General features: G+C 47.1%; 1 protein-coding gene across 1 annotated transcript in view; it reads right to left on the bottom strand.

Moving 5' to 3' along the window:
• Positions 1-2,416: 2,416 nt before the first annotated feature.
• OMA1 (OMA1 zinc metallopeptidase) overlaps positions 2,417-18,183 on the bottom strand; it is a 56,849-nt gene continuing 41,082 nt past the window's right edge. Inside the window, exons 9-10 of the mRNA XM_044673894.1 lie at positions 17,457-17,606; positions 2,417-2,880 (exon numbers count right to left, since the gene is read on the bottom strand). Of these exons, the coding sequence (XP_044529829.1) occupies positions 2,659-2,880; positions 17,457-17,606 (372 nt within the window). The 3' untranslated portion in view covers positions 2,417-2,658. The remainder of the gene's footprint in view (positions 2,881-17,456; positions 17,607-18,183) is intronic.

Here is an 18,183-nt window from a genome sequence, read left to right as displayed (position 1 = left end):
TATGGACCGTGGCAGCCATGAATACAAATGAATGGAGGAGAGATGGAGGGGTTGGTCTCTGGGCACAGAGCTGGCACTCAGACCAGAGTGCTTCGATCCCACACAGCACTTCAAGCTCAGAGTGTTTAAGATAGAAGGAAGGAGAATTTGGGCCTGAGCTTTCTGCTTTTCTCTGGGCTTTTTAAAAAAATTTTATTTTTAGCATCCTGTAAAACTATGAGGTAGATTCTTATTTAAAGGTCTGCATGTCGACTGTCATTTATTGCAATGACACCGTCAGGACAGGATGCACACCGAGCCACTGTCTGGAGAAGAAAGAAGCGTTTCTAAACACCTACTATGTGCCGAACACTTTGTAAAGATCTCATTTAATCCTCACGTCCACCCTGGAGGGAGGCGGTGCCATCAGTGTTCTGAGGCGGTCAGCGACTTGGCCAGGGTTTGAACTCAAGGTTTCCGGACTCCAGGTCTGGCATCCTATACCATACACCATCCAGCTGCCAGTTTGGAGGAGCCACTATCCTTTCTGTAATTAGTCTCTGACTCTCCTTGGCCTTATCTTTCCCAGCCTTGTGGGTGACACTGTGGTTGCTTTGTTGATCTGGGCCCACCAGTGTGCCCCATTCTCTTCAACCGCACCACACATCTTCCTTCATCGCCACATCTGCCAGCCTTTGTGACTGGGGTAACTCTGGGGGGGCATTGGGGATACTGCCCAAGCCGTAGCCGAAAAAAGCCATAACCTTACAGATCTTAACTCCACAGCCCCGAGCAGGTGACCCAAAGAGCCACTGGCCTTCTGGAGTTTCTTGATAATTTCTTCGGTCTAAGACTTTGTAGTGAGAACACTCGATCTCAAGAGAGCCACAACTTCTCCACACCTGAGGGCTTTAGAGAGTCACCCCGACACCGAAGGGTTTATGCCTCTAGCCCAGGGCCACACGGTCTGGAGGCATCAAGAGTGGGAGGCTTGAATCCAAGTCTTTGAGCCCCCCAAGGCTCGTTCTCTTATCCAGGAGGCCATGTCGCTTCTCCAGGCATTAGTCTTGACGGTCTCTGGGCACAATGCCCGTAAGCCAAGCACCGAACATGAACACGTTACATTTTAAAGTGCCCTCTCCCTGCTGCCCTGCAGCCTCCTCCCCATGGCTCCCCACTTTCTCCTGGGATCCCCCAGAGCGGCTAAAGAAAGTTGCCCATGATCTAGACCCCCGTGATACACCCAGCCCACTCTCTGTCACGTCGTGGGAGCAGGAGCAGATCGACCATTGCCAGCCCTGTAAAGGACGCTTCCGCCATTGTCCTGTAACCCACCCACGATTCCCAGGACTTCCCACACCCCAAAGCTCTTCCTCGCCGGCCGTTCCTCCACAGGTTGCAAAGCTCGCGGGCACGAGCCGTCTTCATTTCTTGTATTTGTACTTCAGTGCTCAGCTCAGGGTGGGGAATCACTTCATAATTGTGCTTCATTTTCATTGATTAATGACTCTTTTCCTGAAACTCCAAGCAGAACCGTCACATTTCTGTGACGCGTATTATTTAGTCAAAGAAAGTTTTGGCCCAAGTATTCTACCATCGTCCCGACGTTGCCGCCGCTCTTCCCGGCATCTGTGTCGTCTGGGAAGACCGAAGGGCAGAATTAGGGGTGACGAGTGGGGCCAGAAGAGGGAGAACAGACGGAGGCTCCTCAGGGAAATCTCTCGGTGCTTCGCCGTCTGCCTGCGGGGAGCGTCCCGCGGACACCTCTACGCAGCGTCGGGCACCTCCTCCCCAAACTGCCATCTCCACACACCGAAGGAAGCGGCCGTCCGAGCCCCCGGCCAGGGCCGTCGTGCCGCCCGTGGTCCATCCCGAGACCTATAAATAGGGCAGGCAGCTGCCATCCGACATGCCGGCAAACATTCTGTGACTAAAGGCACTGAACAGAGTCAGGCCAGAAGAGAAGAAGATGTCACCAGCCTGGCTCGAGCCGCCTCCGTGCGCACCACCGGCGGACCCTGGAGACAATTATTTCTTTTATGATGGAATTTTGAAAAAAAGTCTGGAGGGAAGCCTCCACCCACTAGGCCGGTCCCAGAGCTCCAGGTACAAACATTTTGGAGAGCCTACAATTTGGTCTAATGAAACGTTTCCTTCTATGGACCGACATCTTTTTAAAATATTTTGGGGTTTTTCCTCAATTGCATGACCTCTCGGTGTTTCTATTAAAAAACAAATTGTGAAGCGAATGAAAAACCAGGGACTTACCTTTCTGCCTCCAGTGTCCGAGTCTTTTCTTAAAGGACCAATATTTAAATTAAATGAAGGCAAACGCTAGATCCTCTGCTTTAATTTCCGTAATGAGTCCATCTTTTAAATCAAATCCGTCAACCAAGCCAAGCATGTGGGAGGGCAAAATGTATGCAACTTAAACCTCTTTGGGGATATGCTTTCTTTATTGAAGGTATTAAAAATAGAATCAAATACTTTTAAGATTCACGAGCAAAAGTTTAAATATCTATTAAAGAATTTTTACTAGTGCCAGGAGACCACATGATTCAAACTGGCATCGTCTCTTTTTTTTTTTATCATTTTAAACTGATCCTTTTTAAAATAGTCATATGCAAAAATGAGAAATATTGCTCTATTCTTCACACGAGCTCTCACGTAAAATGCAAATCAACTTCCCGTTCTTTTGTCAGCCATAAATGCTAATGGGATGGTCTCCTTTTTCTGAATCGGAAGAGGGTCCGTTTTATACTTCGGAACTAAAGTTCCAGGGATGCTTCGGTTTTCTCCCTCCGTCACTTCCAGAAAATGTTTCTTGGTAAGCTTAAAAACCAGTCGAGGATCTGGTCCGGAAAGTGGCGGGCAGTTACAGTTCTCTCTAATTTTAATGGCCTAGAAAGAGATAAAAACAATAAAACATTTTATTTAGGCCTTTCTTCCAATAATATAAGATATAGAAACAGTCACCCAGGCTTCTTTTTATTGTAAACTCTTACTTTCTATCTTAGTAACGCCCCTAAGCCAGAGGGACAAGGGCTGGGCAAACAGGGTTAAGTGACTTGTCCAGGGTCACACAACTGGGAAGGGTCTGAGGTCAAATTTGAACCGAGGTCCTCCAGACTCCTGCCACCTAGCTGCCCTTCACACAGACTTCTATATTTTTCTCCCTCTTTGTAATAAAGACCCAAAGAAAACAAAAAGAGTCGCAGATAAGACCCTATACAACATTATCTTCTCATAATCTTCCAGTTCACCTGAATAATAACAATTTAAATACACTGTTACCTGCAAATAAGGAGGAAAATAAGCTCTCCATGTATGCCCTTTGGTTTTTAGCTTAGCTATTGATATTTGCTGAAAAAAAAAATTATAACCCCTGAATTCAAATAAAAATCAGATAATCATAATCTTGGGGGGTCTTCTGACTCTTTTATATTGAAATATAGGAAAAAATTATTTTATTACGCTATTCATTCCTTTAGTACTCTATTATGAATTCACTGTTCTTGCTTGCTTTTCCCAGCCTAGTCCTGCAATTTCATTGAAATAACAAAGAAAGCACTCCCAGTGTGGAGTCTCCCTCCGCCTTTGCCAGCCAGTCACTTCTCCGCAACTGCTGCACAAAGCCCTGAGAGGTTAAGTCACAATAATGATGATAATGATGGCTAGCACGTATGTAGCACCTACTATGTGCCAAGAATTATGCTAAGCAATTTACAAGTATTATCTCATTTGATCCTCTCTGGGAGGTACCTGCTGCTTTTGTTACCCCTAAAACAGAGAGGAGGAAACTGAGGCACATCACAAGGTCCCAGAGTTGGAGGAGGCTGGATTTGAATTCGGCTCTTCCTGACTCCAGGCCCATCGCTCTGGACTTGCTCAAGGTCCCGTAGTCAGGATCCACTAAAGCAGAACGTGAGCCCAGACCTTCCCGACGATCCGGGACGCCACGTTGCCTTTCGATTCCCTTCAGCATGAAAACTGGAAAATACTGCCCGAGCCTCCTTGCTGAGAGAAGAACGAGGGTCCCGACGGCAAGGCTGCCTCTTCTCTCGTCATTCAAGGCTCCCTCCAGCCGCCATCTTTTCCTCGCTCTCCCTCCCTGTTCGAGGACAGGCTGTGGATTCCCCTAGAGGAGGGCAGTTACCGCTGCCAGTTCTGCCCCCTTCGGGCCGCCCGTGGTCAGCACGGCCGGCCGTCTGGAGCCCGGCCGGAGGAGGCGCTGCGGCTCTCCACAAACCTCTTCCCGACCCGCAGTCGCTTCCATTTTCACACGTGGAATATTAAGGGGCCGTTTTTCAAGCCCCCCTTAATGGGTGCCTCAAAGGGCAGAGTGGAAGAAGAAGCGGCAACACCCGCTCCCTTCTGGAAAGGGTCACAAACAGCGCGGCGGGCTTGGAGCACAGAGCTAAGTCGGTGTCGGCCCCGCCTGCCCCTCCGCCGCCCCCGCCAGTGTCCGAGGTGGGGCTCTCCTCGCCCTTCCCCGTCCCTCCATCCCTCACGAACAGCACCTCGGCCTGCTCGGACGAGGCTCGGACGAGGCTCTCCCTCGGCTTTCCCAGTAAATAGGAAGAAGGAGGCGTTCATCGGCCCCGACTCGTTCTCTAAGTGCCGGCGCATCCCTCAGCCTTCATGGCACGAGAAAGCACGACGCCTCACGCCCAGCCTCACGCCCAGCCTCACGCCCAGCCTCACCAACGATGACCACCCGCTATTGATCACCACAGCTCGGGGGTCCCTCCCTTTCCGCTGCACAAGAACGACACGAGTGTCGGGCGCCGCTATCCAAGGCAAGCTGGAATCCCCAAATCCGTTATTAAAGAAAAAAAGCAACCCGATCCTCTTAGACTCACTGAGCAATTCTAACTCTCTGGACTCGTGGGCTTCGGGCCGGTCTTCCAGTAGCTGAGTTTTCTCCCCGCAGACGATCGCCATGAAGGCACGGTTTGCCCTTTTGCCCCTCTGCGTCCTCACACGATCCGCCTTGCCCAACCCTCCCACGAGGAGCCACGCGGGTTACTCGACTCGTCGCCCCTCAGACGCAGCTCTGCGAGGACCCCGAGGGTAGATGGCCGAGGCTCAACGCCTCTGGCCGGCCTTTACGACCGGCCAGCAACCAGCCAGGCCCAGGCTGTCGGCACTGACTTCGGAAGGCCAGAGTCAACTCCCAGGCACGAGGCGTCAGACGGAGGAGAGACCCGACGCGCCCAAAGCAGAACGCCGCGTCTCTCACCAGGCAAGCACCCCGCCAAGGCCTCGGGGCACCCCGTGAGTGACCGAGGGCCACTCTGTCGGGGATGTGGAGGCTACAGGGCGGCGGGTGGCAGAACCATTCAGTGGAAGGTGCCGCCCCGCTTCCAGCAGAGGCCAGAGCGGAGGCAGAGAGGATGCCGCACAGAAAGGCCCCTCGTTCCTCTTCCCCATTTCCCGAAGGAGGCCCCCTTTCTGTGGCTGCGGGAGGCCTGAGATCCGGCGGGACAAGGACCCTGCGAGGACGGGAGCCGCCTCTCCTCTTCCCACCATGTCAGAGCCCTGAAGGAAGGCGCTGGGGCACTCGTGACTCCTCCCAAGAGCTCGCCAGCGAGGCTGTGAGAAGTCCAGCCGCCATTTCCCTTGCCCTGGGCGGCCTCTATCGCCTTTCCTCCTTTTGTTTAAAGTAAATAAATGTGCGTCCTGCCCGATACCTCGATGGTGCTGGGCTCTGCGGCAGAGTCACCCCTCTGCCCATCTGCCCATCTGCCCATCTGCCCATCTGCCCGTCTGCCTGTCTGTCCGTCTCCCTGTCTGCCCGTCTGCCCGTCTGTCCGTCTGCCTGTCTGTCCGTCTGCCTGTCTGTCCGTCTGCCCGTCTGCCTGTCTGTCTGTCTGCCCGTCCATGGACACTCCTGTCCAGGCTTTTCATAAATCCTTCACAGAGGAGCCTCCCGATATGCTGGAAGCCTTTGCGTGGTCTCCCCACACCGCTTAGGGGTCACACTTGCCGGCACTGCGCCCTTCTGGGGGTGCAAAGGAAGGCAAAGACGGTCCAGGGCTCACTGGGCGAGATCTCCCCCAGACAGCTCGGGGCAAACAGGACGTGAGGGACACCCGACAGAGAGAAGGCCGGCCAGCACTTGGGAGGCTTCCTGGGCGAGGTGGGATCTGAAGGGAGTCCAGGAAGCTCATGGGGGAGAGGAGGGAGGCCATCCCCGGCCTGGGGCGGCCCCTGAAGCCCTCAGACTCATGGATGGCGTCAGCAGGGAGGCCGATGGGCCAAGCAGGCCGTAGAAGGTGTAAGAAGAGTAAGAAGGGAGGCCGCGGGTGGCCCAAGAGAGTGAGATGGAAGCGGAGCCGCCTGCTGGGGAGAAAAGGGAGAGAGCAGGGCGGGGCGGGACGGTCCACACCGGCTTGGCCAGGAGGAAGGATGAGAAGGCGGCGGGAGGCATGCTGGGGGCAGAAGGGGGCGGAGGAAGCTCCCGGAGGGGGTGCGGCGGGGGATGTCGTGCTCGGGAAGGGCCCTTGAGATGACGTATAGAAAGAACAAGTGAAGCCAATCCGCGGTGCGTGAGTAGAGCAAAGGGGGCAACCCAAGACTGAAGCAAGAACTTGGGCAGGAAAAGAGGGTGAGGCTGGGGAGGAGGCTGGGGAGACCGGGGAGGAGGCCAGGGAGGAGGCTGGGGAGGCCGGGGAGGAGGCCGGGGAGGAGGCCAGGGAGGAGGCCGGGGAGGAGGCCGGGGAGGAAGCCGGGGAGGAGGCCGGGGAGGAGGCCGGGGAGGAGGCCAGGAAAGAGGCCGGGGAGGAGGCTGGGGACCAGCTGAATGAGTGCATCCAGAGCTCGAGATCGGGAGGGGAGAAGCATTTCTCCGGTCCTGACCGACGGCTTGGGAAAGAGCAGAGGGACAGAAGCCGGAGGGGTCACCAGGAGGCAGATGGGGGGCTGGAAATGAAGACGGGCCGTGAGCAGACAAAGCGTTTCGCATCGGTGGAGGAGGATGAGAGCAAAGTTCTGGCTGGACGGTCTCAGCTGCAGTCGGATAAAGGACTAAGTCTCGGAGCAGAACTAAACGAGGAACTAGAATGTTGGGGTGCTGGGGGGTCCCTGTGTTGGCTGAATTCCCACCTGCAACTTCCACACGGACGGTGTCTGTGACTCTGCCCTGCCTGCATTCTGCCTCCGCCACGTTCACGTGAGACACACGAGGGGCGCGGGGGGAGCTGGGACGGCTCCCCCGAGGGACGCCTGGGGCACGCTCTGCACAACGGGGGCACCCCATGTGTCCCTGTGAAGCCAGGCAGAAGGAGGGGGCTGAGGACGACACAAACTCAGATCTGGGGGGCCCGTCGTGCGCAGAGCAGCAGGTCAGGAACGCCTCCGTTCGGATCTAGTCTGAGACATTCGTTAGTGATTGCTTCACCCCTGTTTGCCTCAGTCTCTTCATCTGCAAAATGGGGGTGATGAAAGCATCTCCCTCTCAGGGCTGCCATGAAGATCAGAGATAACATCTGCAAAGCACTCAGCTCGCTGTGGGAACACTATATAAATTATAATTATATCACTGTATCATTCTGTCTATAACGAATTACTGTAAATTCCATGAGCATCATATAAATGTTAGCTGCGGTTACTCGGTATTAAACCCGTAAGGCGTAAGACAGACGTTTGGTAAAAGTCTCTCCTCTCGGGGTTCACAAACGCCAGCACGGAGAGGCTTCCCGACGACATCTGCAACCAAACTGAACGCTGAAGGCGAGTGAGCGAAGGCGTCGCTCTTCCTCCCGGCAGCCTCCCGAAGTTGTCTGCCGGAACGCATCAGGCTCCTAAGCCCTGTGCAAGCACAGAGGCTAAACAGCCATTACTTTCTTAGAAAAGAATAAACTTCAACAAGAAAAAAACAGAAGCGAAGAGGAGTGGCCGGGATGCCACAGAGGCTCCGTGACCGATTTAAAGGTTTCTTTGGGAAATGGAAACGGAGATATTTGGGTCTGGGCAGGGGGCGGAATCATTTCCATTTTTAAAACTCTGTTCCTTTAAGAAATATCATCCCTTCTTCCCCATTTCCCCCGAAGCCATTTTTGTTAACAGCTCATTCGTTTCTGCCTCGAGGAGATCTCCATCCCACGGACCATAATGTTGTTTTAGGGTCTCCCACGATGCTCCTTCAGGCTCGCTGGCTTTACGCGATGCTGAGGCCAATCCAATGACCGCAGCCGCTCTGTTTACCTTGACCTCAACACTGCGTGTCAGACAAAATGAAATCCTGTAAGGTGAGCGCCGCGTGTTTGTGTCTATCGGCCAATACCCACATTTTACTTAAATGTTTAGCACTCTTGTATTTGCCACTCGTGAGATGTGTAATATTAATGATTTATGAATTCACTTTGTCCAATTACAGATGCATAAGAGTGATTTACAGGGGAGTTCCAAGCCCTCGCCTTCTCAAAGTGTTCAGGATTCAAAATGAAATGAGATTAAAATGAATCTATTTAAAGACTTACACAAAGTGTTTTGCTACATAAAGAGAGAACACATTAGATTTGGACTTGGAGATTAAATTTTTATAGAAGTGAAGCCGTCATGGAGATTTCCTAAAATGTAAACAGCTATCTGATCACGAAATCCAGTGACTAATAAATGACGACGAAACGCTTCTCTGTATTGTTCTAATCATTTCTTTCCTCTCTCTGAAATTTCCACATCCTAAACGCTTCCAGTTTTCAGAAAGGAAGGCTGCGTTTCCACCCTGGGTTACTATACAAGCTCTCTTATTTATTTCACAAGTCCCCACATTTCATGTTAAAACAACTCTTCCAGGGAAAAGCCAAATAATCTATCTCTTTCAAGGACAAATTATAGTCTACATTAAATTTAAAGTCTGAACAGTGTCACTATGGAGCATAATTCTAAAACTGTCATATACTATCAAGCATCAACAGGTTGAGACAGCATCTGTTCTCCAGTTCTGCACCCAAGTTGTTATGGTAACCAGAATACATATGCTATGTATGTCTCCTAAATTTAACAGATTATTCCAAGTAAATAAAATTAACATGATTATTGGCTAATTATCTTCAAATAATATTCTCAGTACAAACCTATATTTACCTTTTTAAATAGCTAATGGATCACTACATTATGTTTAATATACTTATCTTACTGAAGGATTTGACCAAAAAAGAATAAAATTTAACTCCCTTTAATTGACATATCTCTATGTTCTAGGTTTTAAAAAATGAAATTAGCTTATTCTCATGATAGTACAGAAATAAATAAGCCAAAAGTGAGCACGCATCATGACCTCTAGGTATCAAGGATGGGGTAAGTCATCAAGCTGCTGGGACAGTGAGAAAGGAGAGATGGGGGGGGGGGGGGGAAGCTAGGTAGCTCAGTGCATAGAGAGCCAGGCCTAGAGACAGGAGGTCCTGGGTTCAAATCTGGCCTCAGACACTTCCTAATTGGGCACATCATTTAAACCCCCATTACCTAGTCCTTACCAATCTTCTGCCTTGGAACCAATATTTAGTATGAATCTAAGACAAAAGGTAAAGGTTAAAGAAAAATTTTTTAAAGAAAAAAAAAAACAATCAGGAGCAGCTAGGGAGCTCAGGGGATCAAGAGCAAGGCCAGGAGTAGGGAGGACCAGAGTTCAAATCTGGCCTCAAACAATTCCTAACTGTGTGACCCTGGGCAAGTCACCTAATCACAACTGCCTCAACCTTGCTTCTCTTCTGTCTTAGAAATGATACTAAGACAGAAGGTAAAGGTTTAAAAAAAAGTCATGCTGATCTGTTTACTTTTTCTCCCTCTTTGCCAATAAAATTCCTACTCATTTTAAAATGTAGCTTAAGTCCCACCTCCTCTAGAGTTTTCTTTGAGCTTACATTTAATAACAGCCCCCCAAAACAATTTTATTTTATGATTGTCTAATTACTTTTCATGGAAGTTGAGTATTGCAGCTGTCTGTGGTGTATATCGTATGTGCCCCCATCAGATGGTAACTGGAGAGCAAGAACCATGTCTTCTTCTTGCAGGGAGGGGAGAAGTGGGGGAACGTTCCTCATCACCAGTACAACTCGGCACCCAGCAGGTGCTAGTTCTCTCTGTTTTGTATTATTTATACTTTAGCTCTACAATCAGTTCGGGGAAGAACGCTTAAGTAAATTCCATGATGCTATAACAAAAAATTAAGATTTTCAATGGCATAGACTTTCTCATAGAATTTTATAAATCACCAGAAGATTCTCCTTTCTGCATTACAAAAATTAGTCTCATGTTAGCAGGGAATTCCAATCGTTGAGTTATAACTATGTATTGTAATTAACAACATACTGGTGTACTAAATATCAGTTTCACTTCAAACACTAAATTATTCCCAATGTTATAATAGAGTTTTATCACATTCAAAATGAATTCAACCACTTGGGGAAAAAAATAGAAAAAGATTACATCAAGCTTCAAAATTATGTTTCCATCCGATGTTAGTTTGTTTTAAAAGGAATTTGTCTTCAATTCTTTCCTTCATTACCAATCTTCGACATACACAGTTTATGCAATCATTTTTCTTTGTACTCTCTAATCAAATCATTCTTATTTTAAAGAATTTTTCTCTTTGAAAGTGGCAATGAAGCACATTTTCAAGGTCTCCAGTAATCATCTGTAAATATATTTTGATGAAATTTTACAACTTAGAACTTGAGAAAAGCTTTCAGTAAAAGTTGGCATTTGTCAACCAGTTCAAAGAAAATTTTTCAAAGATCTTAGTTCAATGATTGAAAATGGGGAACATTCTAGCAAAACAGAAATATGAAACACCTCATTGATAAAACAACAAACTTAGAAAATAGATCCAGGAGGGACAATTTAAGAATTATTGGACTACCAGAAAATCGTGATCAAAGAAAAGGCCTGGACATGATTCTATAGGAAATTATCCAAGAAAACTGCCCTGATATATATATTTTTTAAACCTTTACCTTCCATCTTGGAGTCAATACTGTGTATTGGCTCCAAGGCAGAAGAGTGGTAAGGTAGGCAATGGGGGTCAAGTGACTTGCCCAGGGTCACACAGTTGGGAAGTGTCTGAGGCTGGATTTGAACCCAGGACTTCCCATCTCTAGGCCTGGCTCTCAATCCACTAAGCTACCCAGCTGCCCCCGTGCTCTGATATTATTGAACAAGAGGGTAAAGTAGAGACTGAAAGAATCCACAGATCACCTCCTGCATTAAATCCTCAATTGACAACGCCCAGGAATGTTATAGCCAAGTTCAAGAACTTCCAGACCAAGGAAAAGATATTGCAAGTTGCTAAAAAGAAACAATTCAGATATCATGGAGCCACAGTTAGGATTACACAGGACCTGGCTGCAACCACACTGAAGGACCAGAAGGCATGGAATATAATAATCTGGAAAGCAAGGGAACTGGGTCTACAACCAAGAATCAACTACTCAGCAAAACTGACTATATTCTTGCAGGGGAATTTAATTTTTAAAAATAGTGTTGCTTAGAGCTACTAAGAGACCACATGATGAGTAAGTATCAGAAATGGAATGTGACCCAGGTCTTCCTGATTTTAAAATAAATTCTTCATCCCCTACATCATGATGGATCTTTCCAAAGAGAATATTGGAATAAGAAGATGAAGCAGAATGGGATCATTTCCAGGGTCCCAGATGTGGCCCAGTCTGTTCTTCTCCTTTTTAATTCTGGATTTCCTATCACTTCCTATCTATAATGCCTGTTCACGCTGACAGGCTAACTATGGTCTGTCTATTCGACAGCATGTCATTTTCTGGGCTTATCATAGCATTCTTCACCAGTTCATTTTCCCTATACAGACCACAAGGCGAAACTTTCCCGAGTGGTCACGTATCTCGTTGAATAGAGGTCCCGTGGTGTTCAGGGACTCAAAGCAATCAGCACAATGTCATCCAGAAAGCAGGAGAAAATTTATGCTTAAAATGAAAACCACCAAAAGCAGCTCTCTTAAAGAGAAAATGGAGGTTCAGAAGGTATACATCCTATGTGTCCATTTCTGCCCCTTGATTCTGGAGGAAGTGGGCCATTCAGGAGTTGGTGGGCAGCAGGAGAGCAGGACCAGAAGAGTCCCCTGTTCGGGTTTCCTGAGACCAGCAGCTCCAGAAAAGGGAGGCTGAACCCCAATGCTGATTCCTTCAAAGGCTAAAGAATATGCTGATCACAGTTGCATCTATCAAGCCTTCCCCACTACCAGGATTTTGGAGAGCTTCCTTCATCTTATGTCCTTACTGAGCTCTGTGCTAGGGACCAGAGAAATGAAGGAGAAACTCGAGATGTGCTCCCTGCGTTCAAGCAGCTACAATCTAATTAGAGAAATGAGGCTCGCCTCTCTAGACAAGGTAATGAGCAAAGGAGTGAGTGTGAGAGTGGGTGGTCAGCGCCACGTGAACGGCCCATACAGGAAGGCCTGAAGAGGTTCAGAAGGAAACAGACACAGCTTTGAACTAAGATATTACGGGAAGGTTTCACAAAGGCTGTGGGACTCCATTATGCCCAAAAGGATGAGGTGAAATAGGGGAACTGGGGCTCGATCGAGCATCCTGCTTGGACCATAAGCCACCGGGAGCCCAGATTTCTTTTTAAGGAAGTCACTGTCAGACTTGGTGGATGTGTTCATTAGTTGTGCTTAACTGCATTTCCCCCCTTTTTCTTTGTTACAAATGATGGCACTCTGGGTAAGGGAAGGAAATATATAGACATTAAGGTGGCATAAAACCAAGAGATAAAAATTTTTTAAAGAAAGGAGGTGATGGGATTGAAGTGTTTTAGGAAAATTAATCTGGCAGTTGGCTGGCTTACAAGAGCCAAGGCAAGAAGACCCCTAAAACTCTGCAATCCTCACTGTATCAGCTAGTAATGGGCTCCTTACAAAGAAGAGGTACTGAAGGCAGACACCACAGAAATGGAAGCAAACAGTTTGAGAAACGTTTTAAAGGAAACAATAGGCTTTGATGCAAGAGAAGAAACGAGGGAGGAGAGGCTGGATCAGAAGAGAACGAGGAGTCTCCTGGACTAACCCCGGGCCTCATGTGGCACCACACTATAGCATGGTCAGTATGCCTGGGGACACTCTGACCCTCTCAGTCCTCTCCAATGGATCCAGTCCCACAAGCAGGACCCCTTCTCCAAGCACACACACACAGATCTATATATACATACACCTTCCTACATGCACATACATGCAGTTATACACATGCAGGCAACAATGCATACACAACTACACACACACACACACACACACACACACACACACACACACACCTCTTTGGAGGCAAAAAAATAATCATTAAGCAGGGAATGGGCAGGCCAGCCTGGCTAAAACGGAATAACACAGGGTCAGCTGGGTAGCTCAGTGGATTGAGAGCCAGGCCTAGAGATGGGAGGTCTTGGGTTCAAATCTAGCCTCAGACACTTCCCAGCTGTGTGACCCTGGGCAAGTCACTTGACTCCCATTGCCCACCCTTATCACTCTTCCACCAAGGAGCCAATACACAGAAGTTAAAGGTTTAAAAATATAAAAACAAAACAAAACAAAACGAAAAAACGGAATGACACCCTGAGGCAAGACAAACCAGCCACCTTGCTTGCTGCCTCCGCGAATACCTCAGTGGAGGTAACCTAAATGCCTTGGGAACAATAACGCCACCAAGACCAGGGTCCCTGTTTCCAGTCCAGGTTCTACAGGCATCTGGGGAACAAATCCTTTGGAGCTGCTATGAGCACTTAGCACATATTCCAAAAGATTAATAAAAGGTTGTTTTCATTCACTCCTCATTCATTCATTTGCCTAGCAACAAGTCAACAAAATCAAGAAGAACCCACAACCCAGAGCTGATGGCACTGAGAGCTCAGTTCCCCTCATAGAAGAAAAGAAGCCCTCAAATGGAGGAGCAAGGTCCACACAGGGGCCTCCCTTCTGGCCAAGAAGTCGTAAGGGCCCAGTAATGAGTAAGGCAGTAAAGGAAAGGAGCAAAGGAGATGAGTGACCAAAACAACGAATGGGGGTGACCAGAGGCAGATGTTCTGAGAGGGCTGTGGTGCTGGCCCACAAAGAAGAGAAAAAAGGAAAACAAAGAGATGAGAGGAGAAGCCCGCCATTTCTATCCAGCAGGGCTGCTCTTCATCTCATCATTCTCAATGGAACAAGACATGTGTAGGGAGGCTGGCAAAGAACCCCCTGCATGGAACTGCAGGCTCTCAAGAGCATCAATGTCCCCTGCTGTAGGAAAGCCTGGCTAGATGGCTCAGCAGTATGAGATGATGAACATGATCCTGATGGACACATACCTCAGGAGAGCTTGAGTGGGAAGTAAGGAAGCTGCAGGGCATAGATGAAATCTCCTCAAGGGAGGTGAGAGAAGTATAGAGGGAAGGGAGGGGATTCTCAAAAAATAAAATATGAAAACCGAAGGAGAAAGAGGACAGTGGTAATAGGGAAGCAAACTTGCTCAACTCTTCCTTTTGTGTCTGCTTTCTCTGACAAGGAAAATGATCTTTGGACTGGAAAGGACTTGACAAAAATGGGTACTAAAGCATCACTACCCCAGCCAAATCAGGGGCTAATAAGAGAGCAGCTACCTGACCTTGATAAGTTCAAATCAGTGGGTTCAACTGAAACAGATCCTCAGCTACTAAAAAAAAACACAGATAGGAGCCACAGTCAGTTATTTCTGAAAGACTGTAGCAGGGAACAACAAGATGAGAAAAAGGAAATGGCCTGATTCTCCTCCTAACCATGCCCTCTCCCCAGAAAAAGGGAAAACAGAATCTGTAACTATATGCTTCATCATTAACAGGTCAACCCATAAGAAATTACATCCTAAAGAATGGAAGAAAATACATTTTCCAACTATGACCAGACAAAGGATAGAGAGGATCACAGAATAGAACATGAACAATTCTGGTTACATAAAACTGAAAAGGTTTTGTGCAAATAAAATCAGTATAATTAAAATTAGAAGTCACTGAGTTAACTGAGAGAAAAATCTTTGAAACAAATTTCTCTGATAAAGTATACACATATTTATACATATATATAAAGATATGTGGAAATTAATTAAACGTATAAAAATGTCAGTCATTCCACTAAAGCTAAGTGGTCAAAGTATACAAGTATGCAGTTATCAAAGAAAGAAATCCAGGAGATAAACAGTCATATAAAAAATGCTACAAATCATAAATAATTAGAAGGCAATAAGCTAAAACAACTCTGAGGTTCTATCCTCCACATATGAAATCAGTAAGGATGATAAAAAGAGAAAACAACAACTTCTAGGGGTGCAAGTGGAAGATAGGCCTAGCAGCGCACCTACGATGGAACTGTGAACTGGCTTAGCCCTTCTAGAAAACAACAGGGACTTTGTCCCCAAAGTCACTAAACCATGTGCACCTTTCGACTCAGCATTGTCACTACCGGGCCTGTACCCTCCCGAGATCCAAAATGAGTGGAGAACAATATTTACAGTTGTTCTTTCTGAACAACTGTATCAAAGAACTGAATATCAAAGTGGCACCCCTTGTTGATGAATGGCTAAATAAATTATGGGATATGAATACAATAGAATATTATTGTGCCATAAGAAATGACAAAAGGGGCAGTTCCTGAGAAAGCCTCAATGCTTTGTACGGACTGACGCATGGTGAAGTGAGCAGAACCAGGAGAACACTGTACACAGCAGCAATGTTGTAAAGCCATAACCGTCAGAGCTAACATTTCTTTGGGCGTTAGGGTTGACCATCCATGTTTCACATATACTAACTCATTTGACCTTAAGAACTCTGATCAATGAAATGACCGACTAACTCCTGAGAAGCAGGTATGAAGTGTGCTGCCCCCTCCTAACAGGGAAGTGATGAGCTCACGGTACAGAATGAGGCATATACTTTTTGGACATGGCAAAGGGATAGATCTGTTTTCCTTAACTAAGCTTATTTATCATCTGGAGAAAAAAAGCCTAGGTCATTCTAGACTAACTTCAATTCCTTTTTTAAACCAGTATTACTAAACTGGTAGGGAACTGCTATGTAATCTACCTAAATCTTAATGGAAAAGATGAAGATATGAGCTAGGTCAGTAGTGTTGAAGTCAAATAGAAACAGAACACATTTTGGCTCAGAAAACCACAAATCAGCATTATCTAGGTTGCATTGTGCTATCTGGCCCCACAGAAGAAAAGACCTTTTTGGGACGCCGGCCCACACAGGGATCTCAGAATGTCCCCACAGGCAGAAAAATCACCAAGACAGTGAACAGGTCAGCTAGGGCCAGGGAGAAGCTCAGCTGGGGGGATGGAAAGGATCCTATTCTGACAACAAACTTGGGTGGGGGAGTAGGGAAGAGTGCAGCAGATGGGCTTTGTGGCCTTTGGGGCCCTTCAGTGGGGTGGGGAAGCCTCGTGGCCTGAAGCAGAAGAGGACCACGAGGGATTGGGACATAATCTCCTACTAGAGCCCAAGAGCCTCCTGGACATCAGCTACCTACCTGTATCCAGAATCAAAGGCCCAATTACCCCCATCCTCATTGTGGCTCTGACGACAAGATCAATATGTATCAATTATGAGATAGGAAAACCAAAAAAAGCTATCCCCGGCTTTAAGTCAGTATTCTGAAAGTACAATACGTAAAATTCTTTGCAAATTTTGAATAATCTCAATTTGGGCAGATGATAAACTGGCCTAAATTGGAGTATCTACACTTTATTCTCCATCTGCTTAATGAAAAGGCCAAAGAGTTTTAGGAGCAAAAGCAGTTGGGTGAAACCAAGTATATTTCCCAAAGAGTTGCTTTGAAGTTTCCAAGTGATAGAGGCCATAAAAAAGTTAAGTTAATCATGACGCTGAAGAATTCTGTGGCTTTTCAGGCGACACTTCTCAGTGCTATCCGTGCCATACTGGTAATACTGGAGTCCTGTTACCAGTCCAAGACACCGGCCTCTCTTGGCCATACTTCCCAGTCTTTGCCAGGCAGGGTTTCGGCAGAAGAAATGAAGGCTGCTTCCTTTTGCATATGCCGATGTTGCAGAATCCCATAAAGTCAAACTTGCGCTGATTGGAAAACCCCACCATTCCTCTGTCCTGGAGTTTGCAAAGGTGCCACAAGCTCACAGGCTGCTTACTGAGCAGGCACCGAAGGTCAAGCAAATGTCTTTCTGTTCGTTACTTTGAGCACCCTTTGGACCCCTCAGTGAATATTTAGAGAGTGCCTTCGCCGTGAACAAAGCTCGTCTGTTGTTACAACCTCGTAGTCCTCACCCTGAGCATTTTTTGGTCCACTTTCTATCTTTGAGATTACCTTGTGGACTCCAAGATCCCAAATCTGGGCATTTATTCTGCATAAGCCTCCCAGAGGAGAATCAACGACAAAGCAGGCTGTTCCTGGGCCCAAGATGTGCCAGATAACAGAATTCCCTACAAACCATGAGAGTGATCTCTTGGCCAGAATTTCCTCTGCTCACCTGAGGTATAAGTCGGTCTAGGTGCTCAGTTCGGTTCTCATGGGAGGGATGCGTCGACAGCCATTCTGGTAATTTGGGCTGACCCTGAAGCATCACTGCCAACTCCATCTGCTGCCAAAATACTGAACTTGCTCTGACATCTGCACAAGCCTGCAAGGGAAATGTAGACCACCAGCAAATTAGGTTAACTCTCCAAGTACATATTTTAAGGGAGAAAACATACAAAATATAGTTAAGGAAGAAAATGTACACACATAAGGCAGGAGAAGAAAAAAGCTACATTATTTATAGCAATATCAGTGCATACACATTGTCAGAATGCAAGCTCTGCTGACATGCACAGGATGATAGGAAGAGTGATGGGCTGGGAGGCAGAAAAGCTCCGCTCTAATATTAGCTTGGCTATTGGCTGCCTCAGTGGTCCTAAAGTCATCCTCCTTCTCCTGGCAAATGAAGGAACTCACCTGGAGATGGTCTAACTTTACATAACCATGAAATGTGAAATATACGGCTTTAGCACATCCAAAAGGTTTTTAAATGACTAGATCATGAGTATAACTTTAATCCATATTAAGATTTCTTAAGTAAATATTATAATGAAGAAGTTACTATATTCCAAATCTAGAACCTTTTCCTTTATTCTAAGAAATCTAAGAGGATATGATGATGGTATTGATCAGAAGTACTGCTAGAATATCCTAAATCCTGCAATGGTGACAAAGGAAGG

Source organism: Gracilinanus agilis, chromosome 4 (assembly GCF_016433145.1).
Source record: "Gracilinanus agilis isolate LMUSP501 chromosome 4, AgileGrace, whole genome shotgun sequence".
Taxonomy (NCBI): Eukaryota; Metazoa; Chordata; class Mammalia; order Didelphimorphia; family Didelphidae; genus Gracilinanus; species Gracilinanus agilis.
The sequence above is the reverse complement of the archived record's forward strand: the minus strand, read 5'-3'. Positions and strand labels throughout refer to the sequence as shown.